The sequence below is a fragment of the Danio aesculapii genome, chromosome 13, assembly GCF_903798145.1.
Source record: "Danio aesculapii chromosome 13, fDanAes4.1, whole genome shotgun sequence".
NCBI lineage: Eukaryota > Metazoa > Chordata > Actinopteri > Cypriniformes > Danionidae > Danio > Danio aesculapii.
The window spans coordinates 39,738,859-39,765,693 of NC_079447.1; the positions used below are offsets into that span (position 1 = coordinate 39,738,859).

Consider the following 26,835-nt stretch of genomic DNA (forward strand, 5'->3'; position numbering starts at 1 on the left):
GCCCCGTCAGCTTCCGTAGATTCTCGAGCGCGTGCGTGACGCAGCAGCGTCCAACGGTCAGAAGAATTTTCACAGGCAAGATGGCGACTTCGGAGCCGGTAAGAGGGATCGGGCTTGGTTCATTTAGGGCTTCCCAGCTGCCAGAAATGGTAAACCGGCGTCTGCTGTGTTGTCTACGGGACATCTTTAAGCAATGAGCGGCGGCCTTAAAAGCTGGGGGTGTCGTTGCGGCGTTTAGCGGGGTTTCGGGGCGGCTCTGCTGCTGGTGACTTTAGAGACAGGGAGGGTCCGGACAACGACAATTCATCAGTCCCAACACCCGCTAACGGCTCATTTCAGCCCAGTGGAGCAATACCAACTGGTTTTTGGGGCAGATGGTGTCGGCTTTTTCTGTCGTCTCGACGTGATGCGACCATCACTCCAGACATCTGGACACGTGTGTTCGCTGCTAACTGTGTTCGGCTAGCGTGCTCAGTCGTGGCAGCTTAATACGTTTCGATATTCAATATTTCAATTAAACATGACCCTTCAGAGTGCACGGGAGCATTACAATAGAGTTTAATTTAACGAATATCACCGAAGTCATTGATCGCTGAATTAAGTCCGCATGTGTTTAGAGCAGTCTGTACTGTGGCGGACAGTAGAGGGTGTATGACTCCAAATTGAACTGGAAATGATACTTACTGACTCTATAGTGTGTGTGTGATCTGCAGTGTACTAGAACATGCAGTAATCTAGCTAGTTGTCTTGGTAACGGAGCTCAGGGTCCCGTCAGTCTGATCAGCTATTCCGGGGATTTAGTAGTATTGAGTCAATAGGTTGCAGTTGCAACATCTGTTTCCTCTCAGTATCTTTTCTGTTAACGTTACCCAAAAGAAAGATCATTGATTGTCCAAGATGCCCTTTAGCAGTGATGATGACAGGTTCTGAATGTCGCTATCAGGTTGAGATCGAGGTAAAGTTGGTTTTATATTTGGATATTCAGACATTCTCCTTAATATGTTTTCAGAAAAGTATTCTTTGCAAATTCTAAATTGGGAAATCATATTTGCAGAGCCAATGACTATCAAAATACAACCATGTTTACAATCAATTAGATAGTGTTGATGTTGTTTTGACCTCAAACTTGCGTGCTAATTCTGATTGAATATTCAAAATAGCATGGTAAACAATATAGAGATAGTTGAATGAATGAAAGTGTGAATATAAAACCAACTTTACCTCAATAAAGTTGAGGACCTTAAGACTTGCGCAATTAGAGTATGGTAAAGTTTTATATTCTCACATTCGGACATCCTCCTTAATAATATAATTTCAGAAAAGTTTTCTTTGCAAATTCTATATAGCGAAATATATTAGCAGCCAGCAAGTATTAAAGTACAACATTGTTCACAGCCAATTGAATAGTGCTAATGTTGTTTTGAAGTCATTTACATGTGATTTCAGTTAAATATTCAAAGTAAAATGGTAAACAATGTAGGGAGCGTATCACAAGTTGTCATTGAACAAATGACAAGTTGTCAAATCGCAATGAGGGTATTGTCAGGATATTTCCTTTTACACGTCTCTGAAAGACCTTGAAATTTCTGTTATCATTTTTCCCACCGTCATGGAAAATTCTGCGGATTTCAAAATAGACCAGGAATAGTCCTGCTATGATAAATAATGTTTTTTTTGTGTGTGTGGTGGAACCATTAACCTGAAAATAGTATATTACATCATTAGAAAAAAAAAATTGTATTTAAATTCATTTTAATATGGTCCGCTTTTGGTGCTTCACATTTTTTAATTGGTCTTTTTTTTTTCAAGAATAAGGTTCAAGATTCAAAATAAAATTTGCTTTTACCTTTTTTTTCTCTATTTAAAATCAACACAAGCACGTTCGCCTCACAGCAAGAAGGTCACTAGTTCGAGCCTCGGCTGGGTCAGTTTGTGTTTCAGTGTGGAGTTTGCATGTTCTCCCCATGTTAGTGTGGGTGCTTCGGTTTCCCCCATAAGTCCAAAAAAAATTATTATTCTTTTATTATATAAAAGAAAATAAATGAATGAATGAAAATCAACACAGTAGGTCAGTAGTGAAAGATGACTTCATGTCAGATTCTTATCAGCGGATGCCCTTCCAGCTGCAACCCATCTCTGGGAAACATCCATACACACTCATACACTATGGACAATTTAGCCTACCAAATTCACCTGTACCGCATGTCTTCGTACTATGAGGGGAACTGAAACACTCGGAGGAAACCTACGCAAACACTGAGAGAACATGCAACCTCCACACAAAAACACAAACTGACCCAGTCGAGGCTCGAACCAGCGACCTTCTTTCTGTGAGGCGACAGCACTACCTACTGTGCCACTGCTTCGCCCGGCCTGTATACAGTAGTCAACAATTGAAGTGACTGGGCATTGTTAGGTAGATTTAGGACAATTGTTTTAAAAGTTTTTGCTCCAAATGTTGAATAATACTATACACCAATCTGGTATACATCACAATTCACCAATTATTTTAACTTTATTAACTTATTTTTAACTCATTTAAAACATTATTAAGTTGTTTTTGGTCAAAAATGATAAAACCTCACTAAAGGGTTATTCAGTGTGAATCTTGCTGTCAGTTAAAGTAAAACTGCTGAAAATGTTGGAATTTATTCAATTTATTCATTTATTCTGTTTTGTTCATGTAGCGAGGAACTGAAACTGAAGAAGTCCGTGCTGATAGTCCTACGGCTGTTGTGACAACAAGTTCTGAACAGTACATCAAACACCCTTTGCAAAACAGGTAAATTAATTCCACTACTTTGTCTGAGTTAAAGGCACTTAGGAGATCATATCAGCTGCATGTTTGTTAAAGTTAGTAGTGGCCATCTGAAGTGGTGTTCACTGCTCTGTTGATCATTGATGGAATGTACCATTTTGGCATAAAATTAAACTAACAAAAGTGCTTTATCATTGTAAATTGTTATGATCTGTACTTTAAAAAAGTGGTTTAAATTTGGACAGGAATAATTTTTTTTATTAAACATTTGACATGATAAATAGCTTGTTGCTGACAAATAGGTAAATGGGTTGCAGGAAAGGAGCAACAAATAAAAGAATTTTAAAAAGCTGGGTTTAAATAAAAACATTTAAAGGTTCTATTGCACTTTTATTGTTATGAGGCCTGAAAACACGTTTTTTTGTATGTGACCCATGTATTAATATTGGGTAGGGATGCAATAATTATAGATTTTGGTACGATTATAATTCACGGTAATCACGATTATTATGCATTTATTAATTTCAAAACACTACTAGTTTAGAAAATCACATGAAAACGTATATTTTTGTGTAATTTATTGCTGCTCAACTAAACAATACAGCACAAAATAATTAATAAAATACAAATAGTCCATTTCTTTTTGGACTTAAAATAAGTGAAAAAATGTTTTTGGCTTTTAAAACGCAAGTAAAAATTTGATACTGAAAACAAATGACAGAGCAATAAATAAGTAAATAAAATAGCATTTGTCTAATGTAAATCTAAGTATCATATTAGTTAAGTATTTCCCTTTTAAAGAGAACAAATGTAGCCAAAGGCTGCTGAACCTCTGTCTGAAAGGCACTTTTGATCAACTATATTATAAACTTGTTTGGTATTTTCATTTTGTATTTTTTCTCTTGTAGCAGAAATGTGTATATTCTATACAAGGCATAAAGCTGAACGGTCAGTTCTTGTCACGTGACTCGTGGTACACTCGCACCATTCTTTCAACTAGGTGTGCCTGGAAAGCGTGATCGCGTCATGGCGCGTGCACCTTTTAATATGCGTGCAGGAAAAGAAATAATGAACTTTTGCGTGCAAAAGTCATGACATGTAAATGGCCTTTAGTAATAACCTCAGCCATAGTTAATCCAGTGCATATTAGCCTCTGTGTACAAGCTTGGAACTTTAAACTAGCGCACAGTTGGCATAACTTTGTTCAGTTGCCGCAGTTTTGTTCTGTGCAGAAATGTGATGTTGAGAAAACTTTACGATTAACGTGAAGAATTAAAGCGCGGTTAATAGTGAAATCGTTTATCACTGCATCCCTAATTTTGAAGGTGCAGGAGTGTGGCCAATATAAGGTAGTGTTTATTTATTGATTGTAAAATTGCTAAATTAATTAAACTTTAAAAAGTGTACTTTTTTTGTCTCATGAATGATGTAAAACTAGTTAGAAATAGTGTTGTCATGATACTGAATTTCAAATACCAATCAGCACTGAAATTTAAAAAATGTCCATTTCCCACTAATATTTAAGTGATGTTCAGTGCGATATTAAACAGCGCTGATTTGCCATTGTGTTCACATGCTCAACAGAAATAACTCATCAGTTCACCGCTGATAGCACAGATACAAGAACACTGAAGTGGTTTAAAGCCACGTAGGTCAGTGGACTGCTCATATGTCAGCACATAAACAGACCCTGCAGATCTTCACGGCTTTAAACAGGTTCAGTGTCTGTACCTGTGTTTGCACTCTGTAAACAGCAGTGAACTGATGACCATCACGGCCAATCACAGTGTATTCTGTTGAGCACACGAACACATTGGCAAATCAGTGGTGTCTAAGAACGCGCTCAACTGCGCTTGTGTTAGCGGGAAATGGACGTTTTTAATATTTCAGTTCCGAAATTCAGTATCGACAACACTAGAAGTACCATTCAAATGTAGTTTGTAAAAAGTCATTTTTGGAAAAAAATGTATATTTGTATTTGGTATGAATCTATTATTATTATTATTTACATTTTCTCATTAAAGTGTTACTGTATTAAAAGCTGAAATGATATGGTCGATTTCTACTTCAAGCAAATGCTGTTCTTTTGAACTTCCTATTTATCAGAGTCATTTTAAATACCAAATCAGCATATCAGAATGGTGACTCTGAAATTCACCTTTACTGTCACAGGATTGAAATTCAGCTTTACCAGCACAGGATTGAATTACATTGTATTATGTATTAAATTAAACTCTTTTTCTAAAGTGAATACATATTTAACAGTATTAGTTTTACCATGTATGTGATCAAATAAACGCAGCCTTGGGGATTTTAAAACAGACTTCTGAAAAAAATGTACCAATTTGCTAGGGACAGTAGCTACAATGCAGATGCTTTTAAAATAGTATGCTTTTTTAATATTTAGTTAAGCAGCATATATTTAGAAAGTGTGACGTTTGCAGAACTAGCCTTGCGTGACATAGGTTACAGAGTCAGATTTTAGATGGCAGTAGTGTCATTCTGAGCTCAAAAGTCATCTGAGCGATGCAGTGGCAGTCGGCCAGTCTGCTGCAGGAAGTGCTGACTTCACATGTTGAGCTGTGTCTCATTCCAGCCCTTTCTGCCTTTTCTCTGCCTGTCGCTTATTCCTGTCAGATGTACAGCTGTGAAGAGGAAACACTTTTATAAATACAGTCACTCCCTGTTGACCAAAATATAAAGTACAACTTTCAATATAGTACAACTTTCATCTTGCATTGTAAGATGTAACGATAAACTGTTATTTAATGAAAATCACTACTAGAATGTTAATCCTCCAAATATTGTTCGCCGAGTACGTTACAGATGACCAAAAGTTTAAAGTTCACCACGGGACAGGGCTTCAGTACAGATAAACTCTGTAGTATCAGTGTCATATCCCAGACCTCTCTGCTCCTTATGAATGACTCCTATTGTGGTCAACAGTAACAATAGCAGCTTTTGTTTAGTGGAGCTGCATTGTTTCTGTCTTTTGCTTTTATATCGCTGCTTAGAATGAAACATCGTCAATGGTGAAAGTTCTCTTGTATACTAGATTTTTTTATGAACGTTTTAGAAAGATATCTCTTTGTTCCCAAAAGATTTGCCATGTTCCCTAACATTGTACAATATTATTAAAAAAATGTAATTTATGTATAAACCTAAAAGCTTTGCACCCATTATATCAGGGTGTCCGCAGGGTCTTCAAAAGCATTAAAAATTGATAATCAATTTAGAGAAATTTAAGGCCTTTTAAAAAGTCTTTAATGCTATTACAAGGTATTAAATTTTGCATAATTTTTTATAATACAGTTGTATAACTATAGTTGTATGCTAAAGTTTGATATTTTGGGATGCTGTGTAGTTTATGAAATCAACAAAATCCTGCTATATTTGATGTCACACTGCTTTGTTTACTGCAGTAACCAAGACAGCACAATTATTTCTGCTGTTCTATAGCCAACACCTTCTGGATTAACACTTTTATAAGTATAGGAATAATGTTTTAGTTTAGAATTAGTTTCTTGCTATCAATATTTAGTGAATATATTTAAATGTTGCCAATGTTACTGGTTCAAACTTAAAGTGGCGATGAGGTCTAAAAATGTATGAAAAGAGTCTTAAAATTATGGAAAGAGTCTTAAAAAGGTCTTAAAAGGTATTGAATTTTACTCTCTGATTGCTGTACATACTCTATATATTAGTTTACAGCAGGGTTAGCAATCTCAGTCCTTTAGGGCCGGTGTCCCTGCAGGGTTTAACTCCAGCTTGCCTCAACATACCTGCCTGTGTGTTTCAAGTAAACCTAGTAAAGCTGCGGTCACACTTGACTTTTCCTCCCATAGACTTCCATTCATACGCACGTGAATGCGTCAGACCGGAAACGCAAGGTCATGCGTCAAGTTTCGCATGTTGCGGTGCAAAGTTCAAGCTTGGTGAACTCTGACATGGAAAATCGCATCACTTGACTGCGTGAGACCAATCGAGAATCAAAACATGACCTCTCTGGACAGAAATTTAAAACATGGAGCAATCGCTCGCTTTTTAAAGGTCTAATCATCTTGTTTAACCCCGCCCCTTTTCGCAGCGCTGTACGGCAGAATTTCGCGCACACAAAGCCCAGTGTGACCGTAGCTTGAGACCTTGATTAGCTTGTTCAGGTGTGTTTGATTAAGGGTTGGAGCTAAAATCTGCAGGACACCAGCCGTCCAGAAACAAGTTTGGTGAACCCTGGTTTACAGTGTCACATAATCTTTCATAAATCATTATGTGATGCTGATTTGGTGCTAAAATAAAACATTTTTTAGTGTTTTCAATGTTGAAAATAGCTGTTCTGCTTAATATTTCTTTGGAAACTATTATGAATATCTTTGTTTCTATCCACTTTTTTTAAAGAATGGAAAAAGAAACAGATATCAAAAGAACAGATATATGAGAAAAATAAATTTTATAACATATTTTTACTGTCACTTTTGATTAATTTAATGTTTAGTTTTAATGACAGCATTATTCAAGCCATTTAATCTGACTTCTGAGAGATTTCACCAATTTGTACTCTAATGCTTTGACCTGTAATATTTAACATTGAGAGCTAATTTTGGCATAGCAGTCTTGGTTTTCCATTGGTTAACAGGGCAGTATGAGTCATCTCTCAGATGATGCAGCTCTATGAGAACATCTACATGAATATTATATGAGTGACCCAATGAAACTCCTTCTGACGTGTCCTTATTTGCATTCCTGCAGATGGGCCCTCTGGTATTTCAAAAATGACAAGAGCAAAAGTTGGACAGAAAATCTGCGTCTCATCTCCAAGTTTGACACAGTGGAAGATTTCTGGGCGTAAGGCTTTTGCTTTTACTAACTTTTGAATTTGCCTTTTTTCTAATTTAGAAACATACACATATATTTGAATGGAAAATCATAATGGATTTGTGTTCATTTTCAGATTATACAATCACATACAACAGCCCAGTAAGCTTGGATTTGGCTGTGATTACTGCTTATTTAAGGTAAGATGTGGAAGTGTGTAACGGGTTGTGCAACATTTATAGTATTTGATAATATAGTTTAATGATGTTTGAGCTGAAAAGGAGTTTGTGGATGAAAAAAAAAAAGAGGAAAATTTGGTTTTTAGAGTTTAAAAGACTTCAATGTGTTTATGTCCCTATAAATCAAATTATGAAAGCATAAAATATGTTTTTTATATTTTTTAAAAATAAACTGAAATTTCAGTAGCTAATGCAAGGGAAAAAGTATATCCTACTGTAAAATCATTGTTTTGTTGTAATTCATATAATGCAAAACTGTGGATAATATAAACCACTGAAAGACCACAAACTGTTATCATAACATATATTGAACTAATAGAATGTTAATATTAAGACTTGAGAAGTACCCAATGAGTCATTGATCCATTCGTAAAGTTTTTATACAAATCATAAACGGCACTCAATTTTAAACTTTTGGCCTTTGGATGATTCAATAAATTGCGTTTTAATATTGAATCTTGTCTTGTAATATTAGGTCATAACAGGCCTAAACCCAGTAGAAGCACAAAAGCATGCACAACATAATAGGGGTGGACGATACTGGCAAAATATGCAGTATTGTTGTTAAGTATTGCGAGAATGTTTCCCTAGAGAAATGCTGTGTTTGTTGGCTATTTTAAAAAATGATTTGGATAACAATAATACAAAAAAAAAAACAGCTAAAGATGTTATGCAGATTTTTTGGGTGTACTCACAAACCTCCCGTCTCCCCCAACGGCCCACACGCGCATTACATTTGGGCCTGGGCACGCTTACGTCATCGATGCGCTGTTCAGTAACCACTTTAACTCGGCACAGTGGAGATTTCGTTAGTTATATTGTTTTAGTCGTTTGATATGCAGTGAAACAGTCAAATATTTCGCCGATCAGATCCATGACTTTTGGCGCGCATAAACAATCATAAAGTCCTCGTGCTGCAGGAAATAGGAGGTTTGCTGAAGGTGCAGCTGTTGTGCAGTGAGGGGTTTGCGTCTTTAATAATCAGCGACAGTTTGTGTTCATTGAACAGTAAGAATGATTAATAAATCCATATAAAAAACAATCCGTAAAAGTCACGTCTCATCTTCAGTTTCGGGCTCAGGCGTGCTTTGCACTGACACTAAGTGTACCGCGCCAAAGCACAAGTGAACCGCGCTCTGGCACAACTCTTCCAACCGGGCCAGGGCCGGCCAACTGAACTGTGCCTGAGCCCAATTCAGAGCACTCACAGTTCTCCAACGATCTGGGAAACGGGCCTGGGCACGGTTCGGATAGCATAATGTGCGTAGGCCCTATGACTCTTGGATGTTGTTTTTATCATCACTTGTCATCTACTTCTGCCATCTGCCAATAGCATAACAACACTTACTTTGAAGGAAGAATTAAAGAGTAAAGTAAATGCCTATGGGCCACTGATTAATTAAATTTGGATGAGCAGCTTTTGAATGCAAGACTCAAATATGATTGCATATACTGTTACTGCGATTACAGTATTTTTTTATATATTGCTATATTTTGGCAGTATTGCTCACCCATTTTGATAGAGCTAAACTGAAATGTGTGGCATTATTGCAGAGCACTGCAACAGACATTTAATTCACTATAAAAAAACTTTGCAAGTACATGTCAACTTAAACTAACCCCAACCTAACAGTCTACTTATAATCTAATGAGAATTAGTCGGCATGTAGATGCAATGTAACTAAATTCAACAAACGGACCATCAAAATAAAGTGACCAGAATTTCTGCAGGCATTACTCTGAACATAAGTCTGCTCATGTAATTTCATGCTAATGAAGGGATGAATGTTAGGCCTTAGCAACAATTACTAAACACTGATATTGTGTGTTGTGTCTCAGGATGGTATTAAACCCATGTGGGAGGATGACAGGAATAAACTGGGTGGACGGTGGTTAATGACCCTCAGCAAACAGCAACGACACAATGACCTTGACCGCTACTGGATGGAGACCGTAAGAGTGTTTTTATTTTTGCTTGGGTCTTCATATATTTTGATGGACAGCTGGATGTGCATTTCTGACTGTCCATGTGTCTGTCATCATCTTCTGCAGCTGTTGTGTTTAATCGGAGAGTCCTTTGACGAGGCCAGCGAAGACGTGTGTGGTGCTGTGGTCAATGTCAGGCCAAAGGGGGATAAAATAGCCATTTGGACAGGCAACTGCCAAAACAGGGACGCGATCATGACGATAGGGTATGTAACAGTCCCCATTTGGAGACAGTTGAAATAAATGTACATCAGAACAGATGTAAATGTTCTGCTTAGTGTAGCAATGGAAAAATATACCATAATTCAAACATTTTGCGTTACTACTATATTCAGGTTGGCGCCTGCAATTTACTACATTATAGATTATGCTTGTATTACATTTTGTTTCTTAGAAATGCAAATTTGACTGCTTGAGCTGACAGTGGCAGTATCTAAGCATGAGTTGAAGATATAAAATATTTGCTCAGATTAAACTAATCATACATTAACTAAGCAATAAATATTGTATACAGTTAGTAAATCACAATGACCACAAGCAACTCACAAGAGTGATAAAAATAGCCTTACTATATAGCCTCTGTTTTATTTGTTTTGAAAAACTGTAGCTTAATAAAAGCAAATTGATTGGCGTTATTGTTAAATGAATAGTTCACAGGGCTCGCAAAAGTTCTAAATTCCTGGTAGCCCCCGGACAGGCACTCTTTAGTTTTTGGTAGCCCGAAATAAAATTAAGTAGCCCAAATTGAAGATACATTTCTTCACAGCACATACGTTATTATCCACTTTGTGGGAGAATGTAAAAGCATTGAAATATATTTTTCGCCTGCTAGACAGTGTGTAGATATATTTTGGCTGGATTATGCGAGTCCTGGTTCACCTAATGCCGAGTTCAGACTGCATGAGTTTAGCCCCGATTTTGACTCACTGACGGGTTTTGGGAAATCGCTGACAAATGCCTGAAATCACAGGCAAATCGGTGCTCGTGCACGTGAGTGACAATCACACAGTATAAACTATCAAAGATGCCATCTGAGAGAGTCGCCGATGCCTTTGAGATATTTGGCATGCTAAATATCTGGAGTTGTCGGCGATTCTTCCTATTGTAAGTCACGCAATGTGAAACCCTCCGTCGCCGATCCATCTTGCAGTTTAAATAAAGCAGCGACAAAACGCTAGTCCAGATAGTCATGCAGTGTGAAAACATCTGTGACGCGACTACTTCATGCAGTCTGAACTCGACATTATTCTCTGCATACGAGTGGGTGCAGCCATTTGAATCTATTTGGCTCGTGACTTCTGGTCTCATTCACTTGCTTGATGTTGCAAACTGATACTTATTATATTATTCTACTTTTATGTATAGTCTTGCAAACACTTGCTTTGTAGAGCGAGTAGTTTGATCGTTTTCTGCTGTATATCATTTCTAGTCATTTTTCTCATAGGCAACTGAGTCAGAAGTTCTAAAACAATCGCAAAAAAGAGAGCACTTCCGCATTGTAGAATAAGGTCAATAAAATGAAAATTCTGTCATCGTTTACTTGTTCGCCTCTTGTTCCAAAACTGTCGGAATTTCTTTCTCCTGTTGAACACAAAGTAAGATATTCTAAGAGAATGTTGACAATTTTTTGCATTGTATTTTTATCTTTCTTTGAATGTCTATGGCTGCTTTTTTTCCTGAACATTCTTGAGAATATCTTGTTTATTGTTCAACAGAAGAACCGCTGGAGGGTGAGTAAATTATGAGCAAATAAAAATTTTGGGGTCAACGACGCCTATGTCCGTCCACTATAACTAAATCTAAATTAAAATAATTAAACAAGTTACTCATTCCTTAAATACAAATGCACAAAAACAGTTTCTTATCATTATCATATTGTGCTACTGCTTTAATGTGTTCAATAAAACAAATTAATGCATTTTATATAATGTTCCACTTTTTTTTACATTATCTGATTTTGCCATGAAATGGCCTTTGAAGTTGGTGTGACAACAAATTACAAACTTACTTTTTTTTTTTTCCGCTCGCTCTCTCTCTCTCTGGCAAACCTAAACATTGAACTTTTCATTGAATCTTACAACATCATTTAATTATGCTCATATGACCAAAATGGATGAGTAAATATATTCGCTCATTTTGTGCTGCACTGTTTTTTTCCTTGAAGCTCATAATTGGGCCTTGTGGTTCAAAAGAGTGCAGCTGTTTCATTGCACTTTTGGTGTTTATTTCACACACACACACACACAACACACCACACAACACCACACACACACACACACACACACACATTAGAATTGTCAACACTTAAGAACTCACAAAATTAATCAAATTGATTCGAAATAATTAACCAAAATTGAAAATGTATTCATACTCTAGATCCCTAAGTGATCTGTTGTATAATTTTGCAGAAAACAGGGCTGGTTAAGGCTCAGAACCTATAATCAATCAAATTTTTACAGGTTGAATTCTTTTTTAAATTTATTTTTTATTTTTACCAACAAAAGACAAAAGTGACTGTTTATAAGACAAAAGTGACTGTTGGTTTAAGGCACTGTGTGTTTAATTTAAATTGTTCAATGTTGATATTCATAAATAATCGTAGATAGTGTGTTTCCTTCAATTATTTTAAAATCAAGTAAGGCACCCTACATTCAAATCTCTCACACTTGTAATATGTGAGCATATTTACTGTACAAAACTTGTTAGTGAACTGTGAGGGCAAACAAATAAATAAATCAATAAAATAATCATAATCGAGTTAAAATGTTCAATTAATCGAGATTTTGATTTTAGGCCTAATCGCTCAGCCCTGCTTAATGTTCCTCTTTGGATATTCCATTGCAGCTTTGTCAGCTAACCCTCTCTAGATTAAGGTTACTAGAATAAGTTGACATACTTTCAGAAAGCCACCAAACAAAGCATTAGTAGATATTAAGCAGAAAAACGTAACACTCAAATAAACAGTAGCTGACATTTAGTTGTTCCTCACAGTCAACAGAATGGGAACCATCAAAATAAAGAAATCTTTTGTAACAATCATTCTTTTAAAACTAATTTTTACAAATATTTTAATAATTTTAGCATACACAAATTAAGTAAAATTAAGTAAATAAAATAAAGAATAGAACAAACAGGTAACCAGAGACATTACATACAGCATTTGCATCATTCTCACACAGTTATGTAGTTTTATGATAGTTATACATTCTTTAAAGGGCTTACAGTCCCATTGGTCCCCTCCTTCAGAATTAAATGTAGGAAAGAAGTATAATCAGCAGCAAAAAATAAAAAGGGGGTATATTCATCAGTGGTACATTTAGATTTAAGTCCAAAATGCTCAGTAAATACCTCAAATGTTTACATGGGGAAACAAAATATGGCTTACTCATTAGCCCGATTACATCAAACCTCCTTAGTTGCTTATACTTACACTATTATGCAGTAACCAATTCTTATGATATTTATCCATGGTTTGTCTAGAGAAAATGTAATTTTGTCCATATCAGATGGATCTTTTATCAGCACCATCCACTCTTCTTTAATAGGTGCATTCTCATTCAGCCATTTTCTAGTTATTGCTTTTTTTATTAGGAACCAATAACATTTTAAAGAAGCTATTTGTTCTGCGCATTAAAATCTGTTATGTTTCTACCTAAAATAGTTCCCAAGCTGTGATCAGTCTCAACCCATTATGTAACCATCCCATTTGATCGTTGTGGTATAGTTCTTGGGGTTGAAAAATGAAAGACATGTTTAGCGGATGTTTGATGAAGTCTGAAAAGCATACTGGCAGTGCTGTATTTATTTATTTTTTGCTTTTCTTCTTTAGGCAACAATACAAAGAGCGTTTGAGTATCCCAGTCAAAACCCTCATCGGATACCAGTCACACGACGACACCTCTAGCAAAAGCGGCTCTACAACAAAGAATATGTACTCGGTTTGAAGAAAACTAATCTCAGCTCATTGTAGGTTTATACAATTTCAAATTTGCATCACATTAATACTTTTCAGTTGTCAACTACTGTAGTGTCCTTCCTTTTTAAGAAAAGAAATAAAAAAGTCAAATATGTAAATGTAGTGCTCTCCAGCCTGAATCGATCAGCAGCGTCACCGTGTGGATCAGCACCGTCTGCTTATTAGACCTGAGAGAGGAGCGCCAGTTGAGCTAGACATTACTGATACCATTTTAGGCCATTCGGGAGAGTTTCAAAGGACTAATCCAGACTTGCCTAGATGAAGAGGTTCTAAAGCTTAGACACGAGAGACGAACCGGTCTTCGCTTTAAACTTTCACGTTCACTCACGCGTCATCAATTGTTTCTCACAGTCAGACGAACAAATAAACCCACCACTTATCCACTACGGACGTTTTAAGGGCCCAATCTGTTTTAACATGCTTTGGTTGGAGGTGTTTGGCATGAGAAGAGTGTGCAGAGGCACCTGCAGACTGACTATCTTAAAGGTTTGTAAAGGATTACTTTCGGTCGCGCTCCATGTTTGAATTTGGAGGAGTGGTCGTTTATTGTTTCAGCTATGCTGAAATTGTGGCGTCTTGCTTGTAGACCTACTATCTAACAGTTGTGTTTCTCCTTCACCCCCCCTCATCTATTTATGATATATGCATTGCAGTTCAACTATGTATAGTGAGAGGAACACCACAGAAATCAAGCTTTTTTTTCAGTTAGTTTTTGAGGTTCTTAGCAATGTTGGACTACTGCTTGCCGTTTCTCTTTTTTGTTTGTTAGTTTGAGCATTTTTTTTTACAGTGTATTCAGTGAATGCCTGAACATACATGCTTATTAGGTTTGCTTTCACCTTCCCCTCATTGATACTGTAGACATTTTCTAGTTTGCCCCCACTCTTTGGATCATTGAAAGAAGAGAGGATTCATTCATTGTGAATTTATTTTGCTCATAATGTATCTTTATTATCTGTAATTCCAGGATGTATATTACCTTCTTTCAAAGTAAAGGTTATGTGCTTTGCATTAACTTTTGGAATTTTCGTGTTTTTTTTATTCTCTTTCCTCCTGGCAAAAAAATAAATGAATAAAAAAAAATGAGGGCCTTAGCAGGGTGTTTTGACGCCTCTAGTTAGAAAAAAGTCAGGAAAGTGAGTGCGTCCAGCTCTATTTAGGTGGGAGTGTTGGGGGAGGGAAAGAGGGAAGGTTTTGCATAAAAATGGGAGTCTTCATTTGGGCACATGCTGATTTTTCACAGAGGCAAAACAAACAGATGCAGGGGAGAAAGACAGTAACTGTGTTTACATGGACATAATCTAATTATTTGCCAAATTAATAATTTGTCAACTTTAACTGCAGTTTGGCACTTTCACTTTCATTCAGGAACATTTCATGTAAGCCCCCTGTGACAATCAAGATATTGGATATGAGGAACTGCTGGAAGAATGTAGTTTTAATGAAATGTTTGGTACCACACAGCGAATGGGGGGAAACACCTCCGCATTTCTCTGGAACTTAGATACACTCAGTAGATAGCGTCAGAAAGCTGTGTGAATAGACTATGTTTCCACAAAATGCGGCGAAAGTCCTACACAACGTTAATTTGTTACGTTAGTTTGAGTAAGGTCTTTACATATTTACACCATAGACTGTAAAGATTTACACTCAGAGCAGCATTTACAGCGGGTCTTTCAGTCAATAATGTAGTGATATTAACGTACTGTAAACTTAGTAACTAAATCATTTTGACTAAGGTATGTCTTTAAAAGTTCACTGCATTTCGTTTGCTTGTACATGTACATCTGTAATGACAATAAAGTTTAATGTAATCTAATCTAAAAAAACTGAAAGTGTACTGCTGACGATACTAACTTTGCCTCTGAATAAACAAACAAAGACCACTGATCGCTCACTTACCAAATCTGTAGAGACAGGACAATCAACACCAACTGGAGCCGCGTCTTTTTTAAAAGGAGACGAGTGGCAAATCTGGATTTCACCATTTCCAGATCTGAAAAGCTCTAAAACAAATATATATAAACAAAACACTGACGACCCATGTCTACAAACAGTACTTGTTCTTCCACTTGTTTTGGCAACTCAACGTGGCGTCTCCTCTGCCATCTGATTCCTGTAACAGGTAAAAACAGTCTTCGAAGCTATCATGCATATTAATGAAGTTGCACCTCATTCACAATAGCGTGTGCTAATTGGTTTGAACCAAGTCTTTCTCATGAATTAATGCTGCACACTCAGAGACGTCACGATGTACTCGCTGGTACAAACATCCACTCTCCACACTGGATTACATGCAAGGATCTAATTATGGAGAGAGATTAGACTCAATAATAATTCACGCAAAAGACACGATGTACACATGCATAGCCAAATTCACGTACATAAATATTTATTTATACTTACAAAAACAATTCACATGCACAAAATAAAAATACATTTTCATAAAATACGTTTCACAAATGCAAAACACCATTTGCAAATATATAAGAGTGTACAAAAAGTTTTGAATGTTTAAAATTCACGAGTTCATCCTGAATGAGAATGCAAATCCTCTCTCACGTACGACTCACCCTGAATACGAGTGTGAAAGACAGTAACTGTGTGCATTTTTGAGACTTTCCTGTCAGCACACACCTCCCACATGAGTCACTCGTGCCCTGTAGCCAATAAGATGCGAGCTTACTGTTCAACCAATCACAACTCCCTGAGAACGCGGGAATGACCGAAGCGCTTCACTGTGCGCACCATTTGCGCAGTCTGACTTAATTAACGGAGATGATCCTCTAAGAAGAAGAATACTCCTCTATTTAGCATGGCAGGTGAAGAGCGGGATGCGCGGGTAAGTGGTTACTTGATTTCTATAGTGGTTTATGTATGCAAAGATTAAGTATCAAACGTTTGTTAAAGCAATGGCTGCTGTTGTTTATAATGTAAACTTTATAACGTAAATTAAGATCATCTCCGTTAATTAAGTCAGACTGCGCAAATGGTGCGCACAGTGAAGCGCTTCGGTCATTCCCGCGTCCTCAGGGAGTTGTGATTGGTTGAACAGTAAGCTCGCATCTTATTGGCTACAGGGCACGAGTGACTCATGTGGGAGGTGTGTGCTGACAGGAAAGTCTCAAAAATGCACACACTCGTATTCAGGGTGAGTCGTACGTGAGAGGATTTGCACATTCTCATTCAGGATGAACTCGTGAATTTTAAACATTCAAAACTTTTTGTACACTCTTATATATTTGCAAATGGTGTTTTGCATTTGTGAAACGTATTTTATGAAAATGTGTTTTTATTTTGTGCATGTGAATTGTTTTTGTAAGTATAAATAAATATTTTACGTACGTGAATTTGGCTATGCATGTGTACATCGTGTCTTTTGCGTGAATTATTATTGAGTCTAATCTCTCTCCATACTAATAGCTGTGACGCAGCTTCAAAAATTCTAACCGGAAGAACGCATTTGCTCGAAATAACGCAAAAACAACCAATTTTCACATTTTTTTGTGTAATATATGTGTCCTAATAGTGTTAATAGCAGCGTGGGACACATATATGACTGTCAATCTCAAAAAATTTGGTTTGTTGTTTCGTGACCCTTTACCATTTTACTACAAAAGAAAGCAAGTGCTCCTTGATGGATAAACAGCTTTGATGTGTGATTATTGTTATTAGCACAGCAAATTTACCAATAACCTTTTGAACAGGCACCTAATGAGGCTCTGCTTTTTATTAACTAATTAAGATGCATTCAAAGTCACACTGCTCCCTGCTGGGTGAATAAGAGTCTCATTAAAATGGCTATATTCACAGGGCAGGCACAAACTCATGGAGGTTTGCACACAGGGCTGCACAATTCTGGCTAAAATGAGAATCACCATTTCTTTTTTTTGTTTTAAAATAATGATCAAGATTCTCCCTTGATTCTGTAGATATAAAATAAAAGTAAAAGTCCCCAAAAAAATCAAAAATAACCATATTATTTTGTTAGCTGCACATTGCCAGTTTTGTGGTGAATTCATCTGCGCAAATCATACATGCAAATCGTACTTCCCATGCAGGTCCCAAGCGTTCGCTCTGTGCAACAAACTGAACGTTATTTACAACTATATTACCTGTTATTGACCACCTGTGCAGGTTCTGTTCGATAAAAAAGCCTTCATTAATGGCGCACGCATGTCATCTCTGTTGTAAACACAGCTGGTGTGATTTCGCAGCCACAAAGAAATGACATTTGTGGGTGAATTATAGGGGAATTACCAACCTACGTCACATGGGGTCAACTGCGCATATTGGTTGCAAAAAAAGACAGGTTGCAACAAGAAACATGTCGTGTTGTGCGGTAGGATGCCAAATTCGGTAGGAGTCCACATATAGAAAACTTAAACTTTACCGTACACCACACTGCTTTTAATGCCAACCACAGATGATTTTGGCTAACAGCCATCATAAGAGCTGAATGGAGTGAGGACCTAATTAAAAATGTTTGACTCTGCAGTTCTCATATCATATCAGGTAAGTTCACGCTATGCTGAATCATTCACTTTACTCGTTGTTGATTGCAGCAATGATTTCAGCAAAAAACGTTAAATATGGTTAATTAAATTGCGGACACTGAATGCTTAGAATGAAATGTAAACTTGTAAGTTCACATACCCTGCCGTACAGGTGCAGTTTGCTGTCAGAATGCAGTTGTTTTGCTTGTTGATGATTACGCAGGCCTTGTCCAGTTCTGTCTTCTTTCCTTGTCGTTGGCAAGGCAGAACCTCAGTTTTTAGCACTACATAGTTTTGAATCTGGTAATCATGGAACATTATTTCTTGCACATGACCACACACAACAAAATTGTCGGCATCCAAAGACTTGTAGGCCTTTAACTTCTCTCTTGTAAATTCACTTGGAGTTTCAATGAGATAGTTGTATATTTTGAGTTGGATGCTTGGCCATTTCATCTTATCCAATATCCATTGGGAGGGTGCTATCGCAAATGGACCTGTCAGATGAACGCCACTCACTTAAATGTTAATTTTGCAGAATAACTGCTTATCACTGGGTGACAAGTTGTTATAATACGCTAAAAGCATTATGTAAATAATATATATAATATGTAATCAATACAACTTATCTCAAATACAACAAACAACTCTGGACCACATCGGATGTCATTCCCTTGCTGTAAATGCTAGCGCTCATGGTTTTTTTCTGCAACCTCGCTGCTTGCGCATCCTGAATGTTGACAAACCGGTAATTTGTCTTTACCTTATAAATACAGTATGCTGACTCTCTTGACACCATTTGTAGGTGTCCATGTTGCTGTGAAACATATTAAACAATGTGAAGACTTTATGCTTCTCTCCTGACCTTGAAAGTATAATTGGCTGGATCGTAGAGATACTGGATTAAGATCGTGTGGGTGGTTGAATCAAGATCACAATTTTTTTTCGATTAATCGTGCAGCCCTATTGTACAGTTGTTGCAAGATAAGATCATGGTTGTGGCCGGAAGTTAAATTTCCCAGTAATTGTATTTTATTAATGTCTACCCCAACCCTAAACCCAATCATTGCAGTAACGTAAAAACAGTAGTTGAGTATTATTTGTTATATATTAAATTACCCAGTACATTTTATTTTTTTAACGTCTACTCCTACCCTAAACCCAATTGTCACAGTACTGTCAAATATAAATTATTGTAGTACAGTGTAATAAAAAATGGTCCTATATTGCATATCGCACTTCCGGCCGGCCGCGTATCTGATCTAGACTTTACACTATTGTACATACACCTGAATCATGCACACGAGGCCTGCACGATATTGGAATAATCTTTTTTGTTTTGCTGCAATATATCGATATGGAGGTTTCTTTAATTAAGATCGACTGGCATGATCAAGTGTTTTTCTATGCAGTACATCTGCATAAAATATAAATTACAAGCATGGACATCTACGACATCAAAAACAAAAGTGAAATAAACAGTGCTTTATGGTTTTGTGGGGAGTCTTACGGTATACAGACACTGAACTTTCAAACATAACATGGTCATCATTGTATAATAATTAAAAATATATTTAATAATATCTTTATCTTTTAATCTTTAATAAATAATCGAATCTTGCAATTGCGGATACACACACTGCGATATCAATGCTCCAATGATACATTGTTCAGCCCTACACTAAAAAAAACCCTGGTTGCTTTAAATTCTTAAGCTGAATCAAATTAACCTTATGAGTCCATTGAACTTGTATTATGTTAACCGGACTTAAAACTGCTTGTGAAACTTTAAAATTAAGTTAGAACATGACTAACTTAGTTTAATAGGTTACAATAAACTAAAACATATGTTGTCATGACTAATTGATTTACTGTGTAGCAAACACTATAGAGACTTCACTGTCTTATGAGACCATGTGGATTTGTGACTGGCATTGAAGTAAGGCAAGGCAAGTTTAATTATATGGCACATTTCATACACTGTAATAATTAAAAGTGCTTTATAAGAATAAGAAAAACAAAGTATGAGTATAATAAATAGAAAAGCAAAGAAATAAAAGGATTTTAAAAAGTGATTTAAAAGGAGTAGGAATGTAGGAGTAGTTAATGTAAAGCCTTACAATTGCAAGAAATAAAAGAACACTGACAACCGGGATCTGCTCTCATCAACATTCTTCAAATTATTTTTTTTATATATTTTGTTTAACAAAGAATGAAATTCATGTGGTTTGGAACATCAGATGGTGAATAAATGTAACATTTTCTCTTTAAAAAGGTCATGTGATGGGTACTTGTGTGTTATAGATGGGACAATAAAACATGAAAATATACTTTTGTTTAGTAGTGCTGGGTGTATCGACCCAAATTTTATGATTTTTGATTCACAAACATTTCAATTTTAAACTTCCAGTTGTATTCTGTATCAGTTCGTGGATATTAGATGCACCTCACAAATTCAAAGATGATAAAAAGAGACATTTTAGCTAATACTATAAACTACATAGGGAACATTACTGTATATTACTGTATTAATAAAAAATTAACAATTGTTGATTTTTTTCCTTAAACATCTCATTTATTTTATACCTAAGGATGTTTTATAATATTCTAAATTTTTAATGACTTGTTTCTGTTTATTCAATACATACACATACACACACACACATATACATGTACATACACACAGCTGAAGTCAGAATTATTAGCCCCCCATTTTCTTTCCTGCACCCCCCCCCCCCGCCTTAGAACACATTTCTAAGCATAATAGTTTTAAAAACTCATTTCTAATAACTGATTTATTTTATCTTTGCCATGATGACAGTACAGAATATTTTACTAGATATTTTTCAGCTATACAGCTTAAATCAGAATCAGAATCAGTTTTATTGCCAAGTGTGCTTCACACACAAGGAATTTGTTTTGGCTACAGAAGCTTCCAGTGTACATAAAGTGACAAGTGACAACACAGAATAAATATGAAAAATAAAAAAGATAAACATTAAACAGATGCGGTTAGTCAAGAAACCTCAAACACTGAAGAGCTCCACACTGAAGCGGCCATCCGCGGCACCATCTTGATGAGGTCTTTAAAGTGACATTTAAAGGCTTAACTAGGTTAATTAGGTTAACTAGGCAGGTTAGGGTAATTAGGCAACTTATTGTATAACGCTGGTTTGTTCTGTAGACTATCCAAAAAACATATAGCTTAAAGGGGCTAATAATTTTGACCTTGAAATGGTTTTAAAAAAAGTAAAAACTGCTTTTATTCTAGCTGAAATAAAACATATAAGACTTTTTTCCAGAAGAAAAAATATTATCAGACATACTGTGAAAATTTCCTTGCTCCGTTAAACATCATTTGGGCAATATTAAAAAAAAAAAAAAAAATTCAAAGAGGGCTAATAATTCTGACTTCAACTGTGTGTGTGTGTGTGTGTGTGTGTGTGTGTGTATATATATACACACACACCCACAAAATGCCTAATTAAGAAAAAAATAATTAAAACATGGCTAACAGTTTATGGATTTTCTGAGGTAAGTTTAACATCACAGATTACATGCATTCATACATGCCTTGCGTACATGCAACACAACGTAAAAAAACACTAGTAAAAAAAAAAAAAAAAATATATATATATATATATATATATATATATATATATATATATATATATATATATAAATTTTTTATTTTTGTTTCTTACAACTTATGTATTAGTAGTGAAAGAAAAACTAGCATTTATTTATTATGTACAAGTGTTCAATCATTTAGTTACTTATTTTTAGGTAGATACTAGTACTATTAGACAATAGATACTGTACTTGTGGAATTTTACTAGTACAATTTAATTTCATTAGTAACTAGCCATTTAAGCTAATAATGACAAGACCAGCAATAAAAGCAATTTTGAGCAAACACCATACCAACTGACTGCTGTACATCAAGCACAGTGAAGGGAAAGAATGGTGTAGTTCATAATTCACTACATTTACATTACTTTGTACTACTGTCAGCATTTTCAGTCAGAGACATTTCTGTGTTCAGTACCGCTGAGAGTGATATTAAAAAGTGCTACAGTTTTTATTAAAAATGAGACAAAGCACTTGACGTTTTAGAAGAAATGTAGAAGTTTTATTTAAAAAATAATAATTAAAATTTAAAACTAATTAAAGGTTGAGTTTTTATTTAATGTATGTATTTATTGTTTTTTAAATAAGAGGCACTCTCAACTCCAGAACTTTTGGTTCCATTTTTTTGAGCATATGAAAATAGCATGTTCAACTTAAAACCACAAAAAGGCCACAAAAGGAAAAAATGAAGCAAGCTAAAAAAAAAAAGATGTACATTTAAAAGTATGAAAATATTTGATTCTATTGTAAAAAACGAAATAAATGAAAGTATTTAAAAAGTACTGCTTTGCTCAATTTACAGAGTAAAATCCAAATATTTGAAAAAATTATCCAAATTTTAAGTTGATATTTCAAAACGAGCTTTCAGTTCATTTTGTTTTCAAACATTACAACCAAATGGCTCTATTGGTGACCATATAAGGGCCCCTTTTTTCTGTGTATTGTTGAAGTGATATAAACCATATTTATTTTTCATACTTTTCATAATGTTTTAAAGTAGACATCAAATTCTAGAGTAGTATGGGCAGTCTGGTGGAAATTATATATGAATTTTGCCTCTTAATTTTTTTTTATAAAAATTCTCTTAAAACATAGAACAGATGTTATTATTTTACATCTACATAAAGATAATGTTGGAACAGTAGCAAGTAAATAGGTTTTAATCTATTACTGTTATTATGTAAATAAACAACTGTAAAATATGGTTTAATAATTGAAGGGTCTTACCTTTCAAATGATATATACTGTATACAGCTGAAAGCAGAATTATTAGCCCCCTTTGATTTTTTTTTTTCTTTTTTTAAACATTTCCCAAATTATGTTTTGTTTTTTTCTTTTTAGACATACACAAAACAAAAATACAAACACAACATAAAATGCCTGACACAAAACATAACTGCATTTACCAAAGCCATAAGCTATTATGTTACAAATAATACAATATGGCGGGAATAGTGAGAAGTTTGATAAAAACAGAACACACATGAATGAATGTCTATACGGACATTATGTCATTCCGAGTTTCAATATGTCTCATAAAGCAAGGTTTATATTGTCCAAATATGGTGACCAAGTGGGAATAAATGTATCAGTTGTGGAGTGGCTAAGACATGTTAAGTATTCCAGGGGAATAGTCTCTTGAATTATTAAATGCCATCCTTTCATTGAAGGGGGCTTATCATTGATCCATGACATCAAAATGTTCTTCCTGGCAGCAAAAGTTAACAGGTAGAACAGTCGTTGTGCATACTTGTTCCTAATTAGTTTGCAAGGAAAACCCAGGAGAAGAGACAGAGGGTCCATATCTATGTCCAGACCAAAAATGTTGTTTATTTTGGCTACGATTCTTCACCAATAGGCGTGAATCACCTCACAGTCCCATATGCAATGAATATAATCCCCTATATTTGATTTGCATTTAAGGCATGGAGGTAAGTGGGTTGCATTGAATTTATGTCTTAATTGAGGTGTTATTTGAATTCTATGAAGGATCCTAAGTTGAATGGCTCTGGCCCTATTGCAAACTGAAAGCTTATTGGCTAGAGACCAAACCATCTCCTACTCTTCTTCCAAAATATCCACCCCAAGCTCTTTTCCCCAAATTGATTTGAGATGAGAGTTACAGACAGTGTTATAACAGGACAGAGCCTTATGGAAAAAAGAAATCAGCCCATATTATGTTTAACAGAGCAAGGAAATGTTCACAATATGTCTGATAATATTTTTTCTTCTGGGGAGAGTCTTGTTTGTTTTATTTTGTAGAGAATAAAAGCAGTTTTAAATTTTTTTTAAACTATTTTAAGGTCAAAATTAGCCCCTTTAAGCTATATATATTTTTGATCGTCTACAGAACAAACCATCGTTATACAATAACTTGCCTAATTACCCTAACCTGCCTAGTTAACCTAATTAACCTAGTTAAGCCTTTAAATGTCACTTTAAGCTGTATAGAAGTGTCTGGAAAAATATCTAGTAAAATATTATTTACTGTCATCATGGCAAAGATAAAATAAATCCGTTATTAGAGATGAGTTATTAAAACTATTATGTTTATAAATGTGTTGAAAAAAGCTTCTCCATTAAATAGAAATTGTGGGGGGAAAATAAACAGGGTGCTAATAATTCTGACTTCAACTGTTTATACTTAGTCTTGATTAATAGCCTAAACTTAAGGAGATAAGAACCTAGCCTTTGTATTTAAAAAAAAAAAAAAAGAAAACAATTTGACTTTTGTTTGATGGAACTTGGTGCAAAAAAACAATGCTATTCTTTATCACTGTATTCTTTCAGGTCCAAAGTCCTGCGGCATCTTTGTCTTCCACCAGTATGTGTACATAACCTTTCCAAACAAAGTCACTCCTCCAGCCTGACTTGAGAGTTCAACTGTTTGAACAAGTAGCCCCATGTCTGTCCTTCCTGCTCTGAAAGTGTCTCCATGCCTTTATAAACAATTCAGTAATAGACCCACCCCCAAGTAGGCTATAAATGCGTGCCAGATTATTGGGTTGTGAAACCATTCAATCACCATGCATGTTAGATTCACTGTTGCATTCAATAATAAAATGATGTAGGTTTTTAGCTTATAAATTTAGTTAATTCATTAAAGCTCACTATCAAATGAAAATGGTCACAGAAAAAAACAATGACAGCTTCACCAGCACTGCTACATTGCTATTTACAAGAGTAGTGTTCCTAGTTAAACACAATGGGTGTGTCTGAATTACAGAGAACAGGTGTTTCAAGCGTTGGTGCTTTCATGGCATTACATTGCAACACCAAGCTTGACTTTTTATACCGTTTGTGTGTGTGTACCTTGACAAAAACAAACAATATTTTCTGCTTGCACAAACTATACATTTAAACTTAAAGATGAAATTTTCATATATGGAGGAAAGCGTTGAGCTAAAACATTTGTGTTTATTTTTTTAAATATGTGAAATATATAATGTAATTGCTTAATGAGTGCAGATCATGACCTTTTGAGTCAATATACAGTGCATCCGGAAAGTGTTCATAGCGCTTCACTTTTTCCACATTTTTTAAGTTACAGCCTTATTCCAAAAGGGGTTAAACTCATTTATTTCCTCAAAATTCTACACACAATACCCCATAATGACAATGAGAAAAAAGATTTTCTGAAATTGTTGCAAATTTATTAAAAATAAAATATCTGAAATATCACATGTACATAAGTATTCACAGCCTTTGCTGTGAAGCTCTAAATTGAGCTCAGGTTCATTCTGTCTCCACTGATCATTCTTGAGATGTTTCAGCAGCCTAGTTGGATTTTACCTGTGGTAAATTCAGTTAATTCAGACATGATTTGAAAAGGCATACACCTATCTATATGAGGTCCCAGGGTTGATAGTGCATGTCAAAGCACAAACCAAGCATGAAGACAACGGAATTGTCTCGAGGCACAAGGCTGGGGAAGGTTACAGAAACATTTCTGCTGCTCTGACACATCCACTATCAGCAGCTCATCCAGCTCCAGATGGGATTCCAGAGGCCTTAACCACTCACACCTCCATACACACACACACACACACACACACACACACACACACACACACACACACACACACAATTAATTTAATCCATTTCGGAAACAGGGAAAAACCAAAGATGCTTTACTATGTTGTGTGTTTTATTTGACTACACAGAGCAGCATAACAGAACCTTAAAATGTATTCAGTCTGATAAAACCAGGCTGTTTCTTCTCCATGTGATCATAAGCAGAAGATCCAGAAGGAGTGAACTTTGGCATAATAAAAGCTCTGCTGCTTTTGTGCTGCGTCATGCTTGATTCATCATCAATCGCTTCAGAGCTCAATTCATTTGAAGGCTTTCTGTCTTACTTTGCTTCATACTATCGTAATATTAAGTTTTGAATACTTAATAATGATTTCTGCAGGAGTCCCAAGGGATGTAATGAAGACCATTTGTTTATTTGGCAGGGACTATTATCAACAAATCTTGAAATTGCTCGAACGGCTTTCCATTCATCCGATCAAATATAAATGCCACTGTCACTTGATTTGGTGGATCTGGAGAATAAGCTCACAGTGATCAAAATTCTGATTGGAAGGATTTGAGAACATGATTGACATCATGAATATAAACCAGCTGAATATATTGGGGAAGTGTGCGGTGGTCATGGTAAAATCATCAGCTCAAATGCTTTCCAAGTTCCCAAATGTAAACTAATACATAATAATTGTTATTAAAATGCCGGGAGAGATTTGTTTCTATATGTAGGCGAAACATTAATGCATTTAAAGGCATAGCAAAGTTATAATTCTGTCATCATTTACATTAGTTCAAAAACAGCTGGAGTTTCTTCCTTATGTTGATTTTTAAAAACATTTTAAAGTCATTTGGGTCCATAGTATTTATCTCTCACTCTAGATGTCAATGGCTGCTGGTTACCAACATTCT

At 35.6% G+C, this 26,835-nt stretch overlaps 1 protein-coding gene across 2 annotated transcripts; it reads left to right on the forward strand.

The window, feature by feature from the left end:
• Positions 1-13,852, forward strand: LOC130239570 (eukaryotic translation initiation factor 4E-like). Of its 2 annotated transcripts, XM_056470829.1 has the most exons (7): positions 1-98; positions 2,688-2,782; positions 7,505-7,600; positions 7,707-7,770; positions 9,649-9,762; positions 9,862-10,001; positions 13,625-13,850. In XM_056470829.1, exons 1-7 carry the CDS (start codon positions 81-83, stop codon positions 13,737-13,739), a joined length of 642 nt encoding a protein of 213 aa, XP_056326804.1. In that variant the 5' UTR covers positions 1-80; the 3' UTR covers positions 13,740-13,850. The 2 variants fall into 2 exon arrangements, with proteins under 2 accessions (XP_056326804.1, XP_056326803.1); XM_056470828.1 differs by having other exon boundaries at positions 9,649-10,001; positions 13,625-13,852.
• The last annotated feature ends 12,983 nt before the right edge of the window (positions 13,853-26,835 follow it).